Below are 16,413 nucleotides of genomic sequence, written 5' to 3'. Positions count from 1 at the left end.
GAACGGGTTTTGAACACACACAAATGAGCGTGCTTTCAGAGTAGATCTGCCCCCACTCCTGGGGAAGCTGTGCTCATGCTCACCGTATAGTCCCGGCGCTCAGAAGGAACAGGTCCCATTGGTTCGTCAGTCCACTGCTACCCAGTCTCTGCTCCCAGCTGCTGAACGTGGCTTTCCACATCCCCAGCCCCAACAAGAACTTGTCTGTCTTCTCTGCATTCTCTCCCTCCGTGTCAAAGCAAGTCTTCTCCTCTTGGCGTACGCGACCCCGTTTTCTTGGCTTTCTTTGATCTCATTACCCCATCTCTTTGCTACCTTAACGTGGGATATTGGCAGGCAAAGCATTTCCTCTCTGTGTGAACTCGTGTTGGGTCATGGTTGCTGATTACTTACCAACCATGTGCTGAGAAGTTCCCTTCCCTGAACCTGAGACTCCTAACTAATTGCATCCTGGATCTTTCCATCTTTCTCGTGGCTATCCGAGATGGGACTGGTTTCTCCTCAGTCTTCCTGATCTTATTACCTGCACCACGTTCTACTTAGGGGTTCAGACCCAAGACCAGGAGTCATTTTGGTTCCTCCTGGTTCTACCCTTGCCTCTGCTCACTCCCTTCTCCAGAAAGCAGCTAAAGCGAAGCTGAGTCATCAGTCAGCATGTATCCTTCTGCCTGAACTCTGCTTCGTTGCCTTCTCCTCTTGCTGCAGAGTGGGCAGAGGGATGCGGCCCTTCCTTTCTCCTGCTGGACTGCACCCCACTGTGCTCATAGTGCCCCCCTGCCTGCCCCTTTTCATCGCCCTCACCCTTTTGCTCTTGCTCACCTCTGAGCGTGGTTGTTCTCAGTGTCTCCCTGTCCCCCAGCCCCTCTCCCCTCCCTGTCTATTTCCTCCGCTGTACTCGCTGCCGCCTGATGCTTCCTTGCTGTCCGTTTGTGTCAGAGAGTCGTTCTCTTCACTGGAGCGCCAGCCTCCTGCCCTTGGGGGCTTTCTGCCTGCCTCCCCACCCCTGTCTCTCAGGCCTTGGAGCTGGGGCAGGGAGAGGAGTGGGGATACTTAGGAATGAAGGAACTCAGGCTCCTTACTCTGTATGTTCAGTGCCTAGACACTTACACGCCCTCCCATCTCTTGATCTCTTCACCTTCCCTTTTTGACCTTTCCTGAGCAGGTGTTCCATGTACCCCTGGAAGAGAGAAAATACAAGGACATGAACCAGTTTGGAGAAGGTGAACAAGCAAAAATCTGCTTGGAGATCATGCAGAGGACCGGTGCCCATCTGGAGCTGTCTCTCGCCAAAGACCAGGGCCTCTCCATCATGGTGTCAGGGAAGCTGGACGCCGTCATGAAAGCCCGGAAGGACATTGTCGCTAGACTGCAGACTCAGGTGGGTATTGCCAGCCTAGTCCTCCTGAGTGGGGGTGTGCTCCAGCCCTGTGCCCCTGCTCCAGCAGGTACGGCTCCGGCTCCATCAGAGCCACCCCCCCCCCCCCCGCCCCGGGGCGGCAAGTCCAGAGTTCAGAGGTAGGGCAGCAACATTGGGAGCCTCCTTGCATTTTTAGCTGAAAAAACACTAAATCAGTGACAGAAGTGGGGGACACCTACCGTTTTTGCTATTTGGGCGAATGGAATGAAAGATAAAGGCTTGTCCCAGAGGTTGAGACACTCAGAGAAGCCAGGCTTGCTGGATGGTAGAGTGAGGACACCACCACAGGTCACTGGTTCCCAGGGGGGGCTCAAGAGTCAGCACGTTGCTATTTAAGTACACATTTCCAGGTCCTATCTTGGGAGAGTACAAGTTCAAATGTTGTTTGCTTTAAACCAGTTCACATAGTCCTTAGCAGTCTGATAGCACTACTTGGAATTTACTGGGGAACTGTTGTAATAAATAAGTAAACTTGTGATGCATTTCTCCACACACAGCATCACTTAAAGATCAAGGTAAATGCAGAGAATTTTATTAAAATGTCTTATGACGGGTACCTGGGTGGCAAGGTCGGTTGAGTATCCGACTCTTGATTTTAGCTCAGAACATGATCTTGGGGTCCTAAGATCAAGCCCCGTGTTGGGTTCTGTGGTTGGCACAGAGTCTGCTTGGGATTCTCTCTCCCTCTCCCTCTGCCCCTCTCCTGGCGCACGCACGCGTGCTCTTTCTCTCTTTCTCAAATAACTTTTTTTAAAGTTAAAAAAAAGTCTCGTAACAGATACAGCTTTGGAAGGGTTTACTTAGAAATGCGGGTCCAGGGGTGCCTGTCTGGCTCAGTCAATAGAGTACAACTCTTGGAGTTGTAAGTTCGTGCCCTACATTGGGTAGAGATTACTTAAAAATATAATCTTTTTTTAAAAAAATAAAGAAATGGGGGTCCTCCCCACCTGACACTGATCGTCTTTGAGCTCATTGGGGAGCTAGCTCCAGAATGTGGTGGCTAGAAGATGGGGCACTGTGGGGCAGGAGCCGGGGCTCAGCAGGGGGAGAGGATTTGCCCTGGGCTGTCCAAGCTATCTCACTCGGCCATACGGGGCCTTGGGACAGTCCCTAAACCACCCCCCACCCCCCAACTAGCTTCAGAGAATGAAATCAAGTGTAGGCACTTGAAAATGTTGTGTGTCAATTGCTTCATGTTGTGGCTGGTGCATAGTAAGCTCTCAGACTTTTGCTTTTACTAGTTGGTGAATATTTGAATATTTTATGATTAAGAACTGGGCAGGGAGGGAGACCTGAACCACTCCACTCCACTCCTCTCCCCACCCCCACCCTCACTGCCATTACTTTAAAGCAAATCCCAAATACGTTATTCACTTGCAAATAATTCAGTGTGCCCCCCCTTTTCTTTTAAGATTTTTATTTGAGAGAGAGTGAGAGATCACAGAGGGAGAGGGAGAAGCGGACTCACCGCTGAGCAGGGAATCCAGTTGTGGGGCTCCATCCCAGGACCCTGGGATCATGACCTGAGCCAAAGGCAGACGCTTAACCGACTGAGCCACCCAGGTGCCCCTGTTTTTGTTTTTGTTTTTGTTTTTTAGTATAATCTACTAGGCTGTTAACTCATTAAAATTAATAGTAATTTCTGGATATATCCATACTCAACCCGGTCTATTTATGGACTCCCGTTATCTCTACATGTCTTTCTGAGTCTCCTTGTTTAAATCAGCATCCAAACAAGGCCTGCCTGCTGTGCGTTTTGGGTTCACGCCCTCTTTCATTCCTCGACAGTGCCCTCCCCTCCATGCCTTTATTTTTTGGGGACAACAGGTGTTTGCTTTGTCTCACTGTCCATCACTATTTCCTGTAAACTGGTGGTCACATCCTGGGGCTTGGTTACTTTCACATTCAGCTTACTTGTCTGGCAAGAAAACGTGTGTCGTTGCTGTTGATTCCCAGATGGATCACTAGACTTGGGAGTCTTCAGCACATCATCCATTAATAAAGTTCCTGCTGATGACGGTGTGGATGGCGGCTTTCTATCCCCCCCACCCCACAGTAGTTGTGTTCTTGTGAAGAACTTTACTCTGCTGGTTGCACAGTGTGGAGACTGTGTTGGTGCTCTGGCATCTCCAGTGGGGATCCATGAATCTCTCCATGTCATTATGAACTTCTGATGTGTTGATGAGTTGTTAGGGTGAAATTGCATCATCTTTGGACAGTGGGACCCCTTTCGGGTTGGCACCATGCGGCTTTCCTTTTTAAGATTTTTTTTTTTTTTTAAACAGAGAGAGAAACAGTGAGAGAGGGAACACAAGCAGGGAGAGTGGGAGAGGGAGAAACAGGCTTCCCGCAGAGCAGGGAGCCCAATGCGGGGCTCGATCCCAGGACCCTGGGATCATGACCTGAGCCGAAGGCAGACGCTTAACGACTGAGCCACCCAGGCGCCCCACCATGCGGCTTTCTGGGGTGACCATTCATGTCCACCATCTCCTGATCTCTAACATGGAGAGTTGTGGGCTGACCTAACGTCAGCTCTTACCCAGGAACTCTTCACCTTTTTAGTAGGACATTGCATGAGTTCAAACTGATCATTCTAATGAAGAGAAGACGAAAGATGATGGAGTTTTAAAATCACTAGAAGGAATGTATGCTCTCATCTTGAGATATAGTTAGGTTGGTACAAAGTCAGAGCTCTGTAATAAGGTTCAGTCAGAGACTGTCTCTGCACCCGGTCCCTCCCTCCCCTGCCAGCTGGCCATTCATAGTCTTTGATGGACCCTTCCCTTGTTCAGGTTTGAGAGTAGAAGCAGAAGATGACTTGCCGCAAGAACCCTGTTCTGCACCTTGTTTTTTCCTGCATAGTTTCTGGAGCTGTCTGCGCATCAGCAGATAGTGGCTCTGCTCCTTTCTTTGTACAGCTGTGAGATGCTCTGTGGGTGTGCTGTAATTTATTCAAGCATTCCTGGTGATGGGCATTTGGGTGCCTTCCCGACTTTTCTGTTACAAATCGTGTCGCAATAAAAACCTTGTGTATATGGGATTTCCTGTTTCACCCGATGTGTCTCAAGATCCATTTCCTAGCAGTGAGATGGCTGGGTCAGAGGGCAGCACATACGTAATTTTGCAGTAGCTGTGAGCCCTGTCCCTCAGGTGCTGGGCGTTATCTGCATTCCCATGGGCCTCCACCACAGCCTGGCCACGCCCATCAAAGGCTTGGGCTTTTGTCAGTCTGGAAAGTAGCTGAGTGTACTTTTTATTTGGATTTTTCAGATGAACAAGATTGAGTGTCTTTTTAATATCTAAGGGCCATTTGCATTTTGTTCTGTGCACTGTCTTTTCTTTGGCCTTTCCTATCAAGTTAGAGTTGTCCACCTTGCTCAGTGTCGTAGGGTCCTTAAAAACCCTGTACCTTACAGACCATGTTTCCCACGTTGTGATTTGTTTTTTGATCTTGGTGTGTTTTGCTATGTGACTTTTTATTCTAGTGCAGTCAAATTTCATTATTCTTTTTGTTCTTTTGAGGCCTTCCTAGGAAAATTTGCTTCACTTCCAGGTTGTAAGAAACCTAAATCTTTTCTCTGGTGCCTGGAAAGGGGGCTCTTCCGTTTCAGTTCCTGATGAGTTTGGGATTTCTCGTGAACAGTGCGAGGTGCACACCCACCTTCGTCCTTCTCCAGACGTCTGTTAGGTTGCCAACACCAGCTTTAAGAGTTTTCCCCCAGTGATTTGATGGGGTGTTTTTATGAAGTCCTAAATTTTCATGTTAACTTGGTTCTTTGTGTGGGTTTTCAGATCCAGCGTGTTGATCTGCCTCTCTGTGTACTAGCGTTCTGTTCTCATGGTAGTGGTCTTATATTTATATCTAGTACAGTTGTCACCACCCCTCCTGTACTGTCCTTTTTCAGGATTTTCCTGCCCCATTCTTTTTCATTCTACCATGCAAACTCTGTAATCCACTTTTTGCTCAGAATTCCATTAGATCTTTTAAGGAGTGTTTTGTGATTTCTAATGCACATATCCCACCTCTTTTGTTGGGTTGTGTCTAGCTACTTTGTCTCTTTTTTTTTTTTTTTCCCCTGTTGGAATGGCCATTCTTTCCCATTACATCTTCTAATCGGTTGCTGTTAAAGTTGTTGATGTTGGATTCTTATTTTCTTCTCCCTGTTACAGATATCAAAAGTTTTAAAAAGTTGTGGGTTCCCAGGGTTCCCGGGGGTGCAGGCCTGTGTTCTTCCTTGTCCCATCTTTGTGCCTCCTTTGCTTCCTCAGGTCTCCTTCTGTGGGGCCACGCTCCCATGGGGGTCCAGCCTCAGCGGGCGCTCCCCTCAAGCACAGCTCCAAGTACAGGCTGAGCTGGGTGTGTATGTTTTGTCATGTTAAAAAAAAAATAATAACATTTTTATTTTCTTGCACATTTTTAATCATGAATAGATTTAAATTTTGTGGAGGCGATCACTTGATTTTTTTTCTCATGTGTAACATTGATTTCCTAATACTGAACCACTTTCAGAGTAAACATTATTCGAGCAGGATTGAGTTATGGTCTGTCTTTGTGCGCTAGTTTATTGCCTCTGTGACACAATGTAACATTTTTGTTTTGAATGTTAAGTGGTCTGCCATAAGCTTGTATCCCTGGCTGGCCTGTGAGTCTCTGCTACACCGGTGTTGGGAGCGTTGACACTTTGCTTTTTTAAGTCTTCTTGGCAGCTCCTTTCTGTACAGAGTCTGGAAGACTAGGAGCCTCTGTCCTCCTCCTTGCTCTCTGTGACTTCAGGAAGTTGTTTGATTTCTAGCAGTTGGACTCATTGGATGTGAAGGCTTTGGATTATTTCTATTTTATTTCCTCAAGACAAGTTGTCTATTTTAAACTGGTTGTAAAAGAGATAGAAGAGTTTATTATCGGATATAGGGTTCATGTCTGGGGGAAAAAAAAATAGCCTGGGCCTCTGGTTAGTCAATATGTATGTGCTTTCCTATCATGTCCTAGGATGGTGTTAGCAATCATCAAAGTGGAAAACAAGACAGATAGCATTCTTGAATATTCCTGTTCTCGTGGTGGCTTACTGGGCTGAGAAGATGTTGAACAAATAATTACTTCTAAATAATTATGACAGCTGAAGGTGCGACATGGGGCCATGGGAATGTATCGTGCTTGAACTTTTCCTAGCCTTGGGGTCAGGGTGAGCTTCCCCAAGAACGTGATGTTTAACTTGAGACTTCTGAGGGATGGGTTGGGGGCTGGCTAGGCAAGAATGGCATTTCAGCCAGGGAGAATATTCTGGAGAAATAGGCTTTTTCATAACCTAAAAACATTGTTGTTTCCTTTGGTGTAGGCCTCAGCGACCGTAGCCATTCCCAAAGAACACCACCGCTTTGTTATTGGCAAAAATGGAGAGAAACTGCAAGACTTGGAGCTCAAAACTGCAACCAAAATCCAGATCCCACGCCCAGATGACGCCAGCAATCAGATCAGGATCACCGGTACCAAAGAAGGCATTGAGAAAGCTCGCCATGAAGTCCTGCTCATCTCTGCTGAGCAGGTGGGGCCAACTGAGGGCCTGGGGTATGTGTGCTGGCCTCAGCCCCAGAGCTGTGCCCTCACGGTGTGTCCTGTCCTTTCCAGGACAAACGTGCTGTCGAGAGGCTGGAAGTGGAGAAGGCGTTCCACCCCTTCATCGCCGGGCCTTATAACCGACTCGTTGGCGAGATCATGCAGGAGACAGGGACGCGCATCAACATCCCCCCACCCAGTGTCAACCGGACAGAAATCGTCTTCACAGGAGAGAAGGAGCAGTTGGCTCAGGCTGTGGCCCGCATCAGGAAGATTTACGAGGAGAAGGTAGCGGTTGGGAAGAGCATGTAGGGACTGTCACGTGGAGGTGTGGCTGAGGCCTAGCCCTACCCCTTTCCTCTTGTGTCCAACCGAGTTCAGTTTCCAATCAGTTAGGAGGTGGGGCTGCTTGGCAGGGAAAGAGTGGACAGAGCTCCGAGCTCTGGGCTGTGGCAGGGCTGCATGCGGCACCGGAGCTGATCGTGTCTCTTGAGTGAGCGGTTAGCTGTTAGTTCACCCCGGCGGACTGTGACGTCTGAACCTCGTTCTTGGAGGTGTGGAGGGAACTTGGGCTCTTCACCTCTTTGAAGTTCCCGTCTCCAGTCTGGGTGGGACTTAAATTCTCAGGTGATTCTTATGAGGAGAAAACCCAGTTCTCCTTGCTCAGTGGAGTTTGGGGGTGGGCTGTTCCCCGTCTTCACTTGCTGGGGCTCACAGAGTATAATCTAGGGCTCTGATCTTGCTCCCTCACTTTTTGGTGACAGCGTTCTGTCCCCACCTTTTCCTCCCGGGCCTTTCCCTCTGATGCCCTTACGGTGCTCTTCCTTAGAAAAAGAAGACCACAACCATCGCTGTGGAGGTGAAGAAATCCCAGCACAAGTATGTCATCGGGCCGAAGGGCAATTCCTTACAGGAGATCCTGGAAAGAACAGGAGTTTCTGTGGAGATCCCACCGTCAGACAGCATCTCGGAGACTGTGATACTTCGAGGCGAGCCTGAAAAGCTAGGGCAGGCACTGACTGAAGTCTATGCCAAGGTAACTGCCTTCAGGAGTAGATCACAGCTGCTGCTTGTAGGGCCGGCCTCCCGAATTGCATTTCCGGGGCCCCGGGAGCAGGGACCGTGTCGGGCGGGAAGCAGGAGCATGGAGCCCGGACTGCACAGCCTACCACTCTGCTCCCTGGTTTCCTAGGCCAACAGTTTTACTGTGTCGTCCGTCTCTGCTCCTTCCTGGCTTCACCGGTTCATCATCGGCAAGAAAGGGCAGAATCTGGCCAAAATCACTCAGCAGATGCCCAAGGTGAGGAGGCGTTGGGAATTTGTTACTCCGGGTTCTTCTTGTTTTTGTCCTCCCATTTCTGACATTTGTTTTCTTGCTGTTTATTCTGGGGATGGCCCTGAAGATCGTGGCACACTGTGTGACCGTTTCCACGGTTAGCTGAGGAAGAGCAAAATAAATTTTTAAAAATACCTCTGTCATTCTTTTGATCTTTTTAATCAGAGGCCCTGCGTATTGCTGGGTTTCGTGACCACCTTAGCAGACGTGCCCTCTGTCACAGCACAGTAACTTTCCCACAGTTCTGTGTGTGCTCTCAGAAGAGCAGACGTGTGCACAGCGCGTGTGAAGCGTGGAGTGACGGCCTCTTTGAATGCTTTCCATCTCTGTCCTTGACATCTTCCCACTTTTCCAGAGACCACTGCAGCTCCCAGTGAACGCCCACAGGATGGCCTGCCAGAGATCACATCCACCGTACTGTCCTCCTTTTCACACTTGGTTTCCAATGACTTCTTAGTCCTTTTGCTTTCCTAGCCTCTGAGCCCTGGTTCATGCAGATGCAGTGGCTTCATGGGGCTGCTCTCACTGCCCTTGTCCCATGTTGCCTTCTTGCCTGGCGTGTTGTAAATGAGGACAGGGCTGGCCTTGCCTGTGGACCACCTTTGGGCAGCTGTACATGAGTTAAAATTCCATCCCTGATATTTGTCTCATTCCTTACTTGAGCAAAGAAGAGTGGGCCTGGGGGCGCCTGGGTGGCTCAGTCAGCAGTTGAGTGTCCAACTCTTGATTTCAGCTCAGGTCATGATCTCAGGGTCCTAAGATCGAGCCCCTCGTTGGGCTCTATGCTGAGCTGTTTTAAGATTCTCTCTCTTCCTCTCCCTCTGCCCCTCCCACACACACACACAGTTGTGCACATGCAGATGTACGCGGTCTCTCTCAAAAATTAAAGAGAAGAAAAGAAAAGCTGGCCCGTGGGCACCTGGGTGGCTCAGTTGGTTGAGCGACTGCCTTCGGCTCAGGTCATGATCCTGGAGTCCCAGGATCGAGTCCCGCTGCATGGGGCTCCCTGCTCAGCAGGGAGTCTGCTTTCCCTCTGACCCTCCCCCCTCTCATGTGCTCTTTCTCTCTCTCATTCCCTCTCTCAAAAAAAGTAAAACCTTAAAAAAAAAAAAAAAAAGCTGGCCCGTAACAGTGAAAGCGATACAGGGGATGGGGGGACAGTTGCTGCTGATGTGCTTTCAGTCCATGGTTTTGCTGTTGAAGGCACATCGTGGAGGACATCACAGTTCCCATATCTGGTGGAGGGAGGAGGATTAGACCAGAGTAATGGGCGTCCCCCAGCCATCCCGTTCAGCGTTCCGGGGGGTCTGTGACATGCCTTTATATAAAGCAGTTGGGATTGGCTGCTGCCTCAGCAAAGCACCCACGGGTTCTGAGGGCATTGCTACTGTGCTGTCTCGAGGTCGGTCTCTTTCCTGATTCTGCTGTGGTAGGTGCACATCGAGTTCACAGAGGGTGAGGACAAGATCACCCTGGAAGGCCCCACAGAGGATGTAAACGTGGCCCAGGAACAGATCGAAGCCATGGTCAAAGACTTGGTAAGGTGGCCCTTTGCATATTCTCGGTGCTGCTGAAGCCGGGGCATAGCCAGGATGTCATTGCTTGCCTGTCACACATCACGTGGGTGGGTGGGCCTGGGGACACCAGGAGTGAGTGCTGGGCTCTGAGACAGAACCTGGCAAAGTCCAGGAGGGTCACAGATAGAAGGGCCTTTCAGGGGGGCCCAAAGGACAATCTTGGAACAGTGGCTGATGGTAGAGTTCCAGAAAAAGGCCATGGCTGCCAGCTTGTGGACCAGGGTTGTGGTTGCGTGTCTGGGACTGTGGCACATGCTATGGCCTCAAGAGCTTGTCTCTGGACCCATTCTGTTCTCCTCCTGCAGATTAACCGGATGGACTACGTGGAGATCAACGTGGACCACAAGTTCCACAGACACCTCATCGGGAAGAGCGGGGCCAATAGTGAGTGGGGCTGACAGCGCCGAGGGTGACCGTGGTGGGAGAAAGTCAGTTTCAGACTGGGTGTCCTCGCCTTTTCCTCGGGCTGTGGTTGCTCTGGAGACCTGGGACCTGGTCAGAGGCCACGGTAAAGGTGCACCTGAGCCCAATGGGCGACATCCCTGGTTTGCAGTCTTCATGGAGTCACTACTGCACAGTCCCCTGGTGGGGCTCCCCGAGGAGTAGGAAAGATCAGGCCTCACGTGCATGTCTTTTGGTGTGGGGAGGGGTCATCTGGGCACGTAGTAACACTGCTGCCCACGTAAGCTCTGTCAGACAAGGAGGGGGGTGCGGTTTGCAGGAAGTGTGCTGAGTGAGTGCTCTGCCCAGATGGAGAGCGTTTTCTAAAACCCCACACCTGGGCCCAGCTTGCCTGTGAGGCCGCCCCACACATCACAGTGCGCTCCCTGTCCCTGTGTCTGAACTGCAGTGGAAGGTGAGGGGCAGCGCGTGGCCCGGCCTGGGTCCTTCCCGAGGTCACGGAACCCAGCTGTATAGACCGGGTGCCTGCGAGTGTGTCCTCTCCCGTTTTTGCCCGGCGTCTCCAGCTTTTGTTTGTAGTGAGTGTAAGCTCGTCAGCTCTGCTGTATTTGGTGTCAGTATTGTGTTCCCGGGGACTTTACACAATGGTAGTGAGAGTCCACGGACACAAAGTCCATGGGAGCTTTCAGCGGTGCCTCCTTGCACGCGCTGCTCAAACCATGCACACTCTGTAACTTGCTTTTGTTGTTTTGTTTTGATTAATAGTACAGTGTCTTTTGTTTAAAGAACATAAGGAAGTGTGGTTCTGACATTCATTTCTGGTGTCTGCTCCCTAGGAGTGTGAGGCCACCAGGGTGGTTCACATTATGTCTGTCCTGTTTTTGGTTTCATTCCTTCCCCCCCTTTTCTTTCATGATCTGAAGTCTCCTGCCCGGCTTCTGAGTCCTTGGCTCTGGTTGTCTCTGCATGTGCTCACGACGCTCCTCGGTGACCCCTACGGAGCTTGGGCAAAGTCTGCTCTTGTTTCATGGGACAAGGCCTCTCCAGGGTGTGGGGTCATGGGTCTCTAACTGCAGACATTGGGCTCTGTCCAAAGAAGGTGATAGAACTCCATATATTTAGCAAAGACAGTGAAAGCACTCGATTTGGGTCTGAGCTGATGGCGGACTTTGTCTAAGCAGCATTGTGGCCTCCATGGAGCCCTAAGGTGGTCATTGGGCTGCCCTTGTTTTCAGTTCATGTAAAGCTTTCTGATTTTTAGTGGTTTCTATTTTTGGTTTTTTGAGAGTAATTTTGTGACCTGAGAACAGTGGTTCAGTTCCCAAACTTGTTTCCACATTAGAAACCCCAGGGATCTTTATCAGTGGAACAGAATAGAGACCCCAGAAATGAATCCTCAACCATATGGCCAGCTAATCTTTGACAAAGCAGGAAAGAATATCCAACGGGAAAAAGTCTCTTCAACAAATGATGTTTGGATAATTGGACAGCCACATGCAGAAGAATGAAACTGGACCATTTACTTACCCTATACACAAAAATCGACTCAAAATGGATGAAAGACCTAAATGTGAGACAGGAATCCCTCAAAATCCTAGAGGAGAACACAGGCATCAACCTCTGTGACCTCAGCCGTAGCAACTTCTTGATAGACACACCTCTAAAGGCAAGGGAAGCAAGGGCAAAAATGAACTGTTAGGACTTCATCAAGATAAGAAGCTTCTGCACAGCAAAGGAAGAGTTGACAAAACCAAAAGACAACCGACAGAATGGGAGAAGATGATTTGCAAATGACCTATCAGATAAAGGGCTAGTATCCAAAATCTATAAAGAACTTACCAGACCCAACACCCAAAGAACAAATAATCCAGTCAAGAAATATGAACAGACATTTCTCCAAAGAGGTCATCAGATGGCCGGGGCACCTGGGTGGCTCAGTCGGTTAAGCGTCTGCCTTCAGCTCAGGTCATGATTCCAGGGTCCTGCGATGGAGCCCACATCGGGCTCCCTGCTTAGTGGGGAGTCTGCCTCTCCCTCTCTCTCCGCCTTGGCCCCCACTTGGGCTCACGCTCTCTCACCCTCAAATAAAGAAGATCTTAAAAAAAGATCTACAAATGGCCAACAGACACATGAAAACAGCATCATGTGGTATCAGGGAAATACAAATCAAAACCACAATGAGTTACCACCTCACACCAGTCAGAACAACAAGTGTTGACGAGGTTGTCGAGAAAGGGGAACCTTCTTATATACTGTTGGTGGGAATGCAAGCTGGTGTAGCCACTCTGGAAAACAGTATGGAGGTTCCTCAGAAAGTTGAAAATAGAGCTACCCTATGACCCAGCAATTGCACTACTGGGTATTTACCCCAAAGATACAAATGTAGTGCAAAGAAGGGGCACATGCAATCCAATGTTTATAGCAGCAATGTCCACAATAGCCAAACTGGGGAAAGAGCCCAGATGTCCAACGACAGAAGAATGGATAAAGAAGATGGCATATCTATATACAATGGAATACTACTCAGCCGTCAAAAAAAATGAAATCTTGCGATTAGCAACGACATGGATGGAACTAGAGGGTGTTATGCTAAGTGAAATAAATCAGTCAGAGAAAGACAGTTATCATATGATTTTAGTTATATGTGGAATTTAAGAAACAAGACAGAGGATCTTAGGAGAAGGGAGGGAAAATAAAACAAGACGAAATCGGAGAAGGAGACAAACCATAAGAGACTCTTAATCTCAGGAAACAAACTGAAGGTTGCTGGAGGGGAGGGGGTGGGGGGAAGGGGTGACTGGGTGATGGGCATGAAGGAGGGCACGGTATGGAATGAGCACTGGGTGTTAAGACAATCACTGAACTCTGCCTCTGAAATTAATAATACACTATATGTTAATTAATTGAATTTAAATTTTAAAAAGCTTTCGAATACTTCAAGATACTTCTGGTGAAAATAGAAGTTATCAATTATCACATAATAAATGTGTCAACTGTATATTTTAGTAAACTATCATTTTCCAAATGATCAATCAATACAGGAGTAGAGATCCAAAGTAAAGAAAAAAAAAAAAAAGAAACAGCTGTGATCTTTTAAGTGTCGTAAAGCCCCAGCCATACCCCAGACCAGCTGAGCTGCATCCACAGTGAGGCCCCAGCTGTCAGTCGCGGGACGCTGTCAGGACGATGCCAGCGTGCCTGATCCAGGTGGAGACCATCATCAGCTCCTTTGAGAGAACGGAGAAGCTTGCTTTGGCGGCCTCATCATCCTCTTTGCTTGTGGGGTGACTGATGAGGTTATTTGGGGCTTTGGCCCTGTTCTGCCAGGCTGTAGTCACTGGTGGAACTTAGTAGATTCTGAGTCCAAAATGTGTTTCCTTCTGTGTTTTCAAGTAAACAGAATCAAAGACCAGTACAAGGTGTCCGTGCGCATCCCTCCCGACAGTGAGAAGAGCAACCTGATTCGCATCGAGGGGGACCCCCAGGGCGTGCAGCAGGCCAAGAAGGAGCTGCTGGAGCTCGCCTCTCGGATGGTGAGACCTTGGGCGGCTCCTGTGTCTGGGGAGCGGCGTAGTTTCTCCCGCACTTCTGCAGTGGCTCTGACTTGCTGGGGCCCAGGCCCTGTATGAGGGAGGCCCTGGGGCTCTGCCGCTGGGTCTTCAGCCTTGGCCAGACCCGTGTCTGTGATGCTTGAGGGACCAATTCTTAAAAGCACCCAGGTGATTCCCACATGGGGCTCAGGTTGAAAATTCCTGCTGTGTGGTTCTCTGCAACTCGGGGGGTTGGAGGGTGGGGGCATGGGCCCTGTTCCCTGGGCTAAGCTGCCGGCACTGGTGTGTTTTTCTGGATTGTGTGTGTCAGACGCAGATAACCATGCAGCAGTGATTCTCCATTTTGGCTGCATGTAGGGGTCACGGGTGCCTTTCAGAATCCAGAGGCGTTACCTACTGCGTGAGTGATCGTAGCTTAGCTTAGCACAGACACGTGCAGAACGTCAGGAAAGCCTCAGGCAGGGCAGTGCATGTGCCTCATTGGGGAAGGGAGCAAGCCCCCCATGTCTGCTGGCACCAGTTCCCAAGCCTGGAGCCTCACCTCAGAGGCCCCCTTTTGACAGTAGACATTCCCTTGTCCTCAGCTGCAAGCCAGTGCACGCGGCTTCCCGCTGTTCGCTGACCATCCCTGAGCTCCCGTCTGGCCAGGGCCCCCTTGGTCTGGGGTGTCTTGTGCCTGTGTTGGACTCCTAAACCCTTGTTTCTTTTTAAACGTGGTGCCAGTCTGATCCAGAATCTCCCCTGAGTTCTTTCAGATGGTTGACTGGTAGTATGTTTTCTTTATCCCAGCTCTGCTTCTTTTGTATTTCTGGTGACATTTTAGTGAGACCTGGAGGAGGGTGAGAACGATGCAAGTTCATTATTCATTCTTAATGATCCACACAGGGCAGTGGTCTGAACCATGCTGTGTTCAGGAAGGATCGCTACCTGTCCTGCAGAGTGTTAGGCCTCCTGGTCTCTTGTTCTGGTCAGCACAGAAGCGCCGAGTGAACTGCTCTGGTGACTAAGGCTCCTTGCAGTACCACTTTCAGTTGAGGAGTCCCTGCTCGGTTGTGGAATTGTACTTCCTTCCAGAGAATAATGCCCAGCCTGTGTTGTTGGAGAGAGCAGGTGTCTTCTAGCGGGTGCTCTCTCCTGGCTGGTGACTCCCAAGGATGCCACAGGGCACTGCTGTGCTCCCCGGGCTCCCGGAGCCTCCTGCTGTAATGTCCTCTACTTGAATTGTGCTTTTAGGAAAACGAGCGCACCAAGGATCTGATTATTGAGCAGAGATTCCATCGCACAATCATTGGGCAGAAGGGTGAACGGATCCGTGAAATTCGTGACAAATTCCCAGAGGTAAAGGTTTCCCAGTGGCATTCTTCAGCCCCCTTGGAGTGATTGATTGCCACTTAGAGATACTCAGTATTTTAGAATCCAGTCCTTACCAGTAACTGAACTTGAATTTGTGATGATTTGTTCCAGGTTATCATCAACTTTCCAGACCCAGCACAAAAAAGTGATATTGTTCAACTCAGAGGGCCCAAGAATGAGGTGGAAAAATGCACAAAATACATGCAGAAGATGGTGGCAGATCTGGTAGGGGGATGTTTCCCATCCTTGGTTGTGATAGCGCTGCCGGTGGCAGAGGGACCTGGGGGGGCGTATCCCATCAGAACCCCTGCTTTGGGGGGCACACTCAGGGGCACCGACAACTCCTAGGACTTCAGTGTTCCGTGGAATTCAGGTGGGGTTCAGGCTCCTTGTTCCCTTAAGGGATCTTCAGATATCTGGATAAGCTGTCCCATCCAGTGAGGAGAGAGATTTGCACAGGCAGTGTGGGGAGCCATTTATCGATTGGCTATTTTCTTAAGAAGCTTAAATGAGAGCCAGCAGTTTGGAAAGTGCTGAGGGTGGTTATTGATGGGAAGGCTGCAGATGGGCTCATGCTTTCTGTGGTTTCCCATGGGGCTTGGACCGAGCTCACCACTGCCTCAGATTGCTGGTGGGTGCGTTCCCAGCACTGAGCTTGTTCACACTGCCACGGCGTGGTGGGGTTTGTGTGTTCTGGGCTTACTTCTCTCAGCCTGGTGGCCAGGACTCCCTCCTACCCATAGTGTCCGTTGAGGGCACCCAACACATTGCTTCTGCATTACGGACCTTGCACTGAGCAGGTGGCAGGTTCTATGGGGAGCCACTTTTTATCAAGGTGGCTTTGCATCGGTTGACAGTGGCCAGGTTAGCGTATTGTTGGGTAAGTTATCCCTCCATCTAAAGGTCAGAGGTCCTAGGGGGAGACGAGCAGGATCCAAGTGTGTGTTTCTAATAGCGAATCCTGTCATTTCATACTCCCTCACGGATGAAGGGACACGTCACTGTCCAGCATGATGGTTAATGGTGCCACCTCTTTTGTTTTTAAGGTGGAAAATAGCTATTCAATTTCTGTTCCGATCTTCAAACAATTTCACAAGAACATCATTGGGAAAGGAGGCGCAAACATTAAAAAGGTGACCGGCCAGCTTGTCCCCTGAATCTTGGCTCCCCTTGGCCTGCCCCCCAAAGCCCTGTGCCATTCTGGCTTAAAGTTGAAGGAGGGAGCC

General features: G+C 49.6%; 1 protein-coding gene across 3 annotated transcripts in view; it reads left to right on the top strand.

Moving 5' to 3' along the window:
- The window catches only part of HDLBP (high density lipoprotein binding protein), a 75,055-nt gene that overhangs the window by 40,909 nt on the left and 17,733 nt on the right, over nucleotides 1–16,413 (top strand). For all 3 annotated transcript variants that reach the window (XM_078071601.1, XM_078071603.1, XM_078071602.1), the window contains exons 5-15: nucleotides 1,163–1,378; nucleotides 6,751–6,957; nucleotides 7,041–7,256; nucleotides 7,798–8,004; nucleotides 8,161–8,268; nucleotides 9,738–9,842; nucleotides 10,187–10,265; nucleotides 13,677–13,816; nucleotides 15,068–15,172; nucleotides 15,299–15,412; nucleotides 16,234–16,320. In XM_078071601.1, coding sequence (XP_077927727.1) covers nucleotides 1,163–1,378; nucleotides 6,751–6,957; nucleotides 7,041–7,256; nucleotides 7,798–8,004; nucleotides 8,161–8,268; nucleotides 9,738–9,842; nucleotides 10,187–10,265; nucleotides 13,677–13,816; nucleotides 15,068–15,172; nucleotides 15,299–15,412; nucleotides 16,234–16,320 — 1,584 coding nt within the window. The remainder of the gene's footprint in view (nucleotides 1–1,162; nucleotides 1,379–6,750; nucleotides 6,958–7,040; nucleotides 7,257–7,797; nucleotides 8,005–8,160; nucleotides 8,269–9,737; nucleotides 9,843–10,186; nucleotides 10,266–13,676; nucleotides 13,817–15,067; nucleotides 15,173–15,298; nucleotides 15,413–16,233; nucleotides 16,321–16,413) is intronic.

Source organism: Halichoerus grypus, chromosome 4, assembly GCF_964656455.1.
Source record: "Halichoerus grypus chromosome 4, mHalGry1.hap1.1, whole genome shotgun sequence".
Lineage (NCBI taxonomy): Eukaryota > Metazoa > Chordata > Mammalia > Carnivora > Phocidae > Halichoerus > Halichoerus grypus.
Note: the sequence above shows the minus strand (reverse complement) of the source record. Positions and strands in the feature narration are given on the sequence as shown.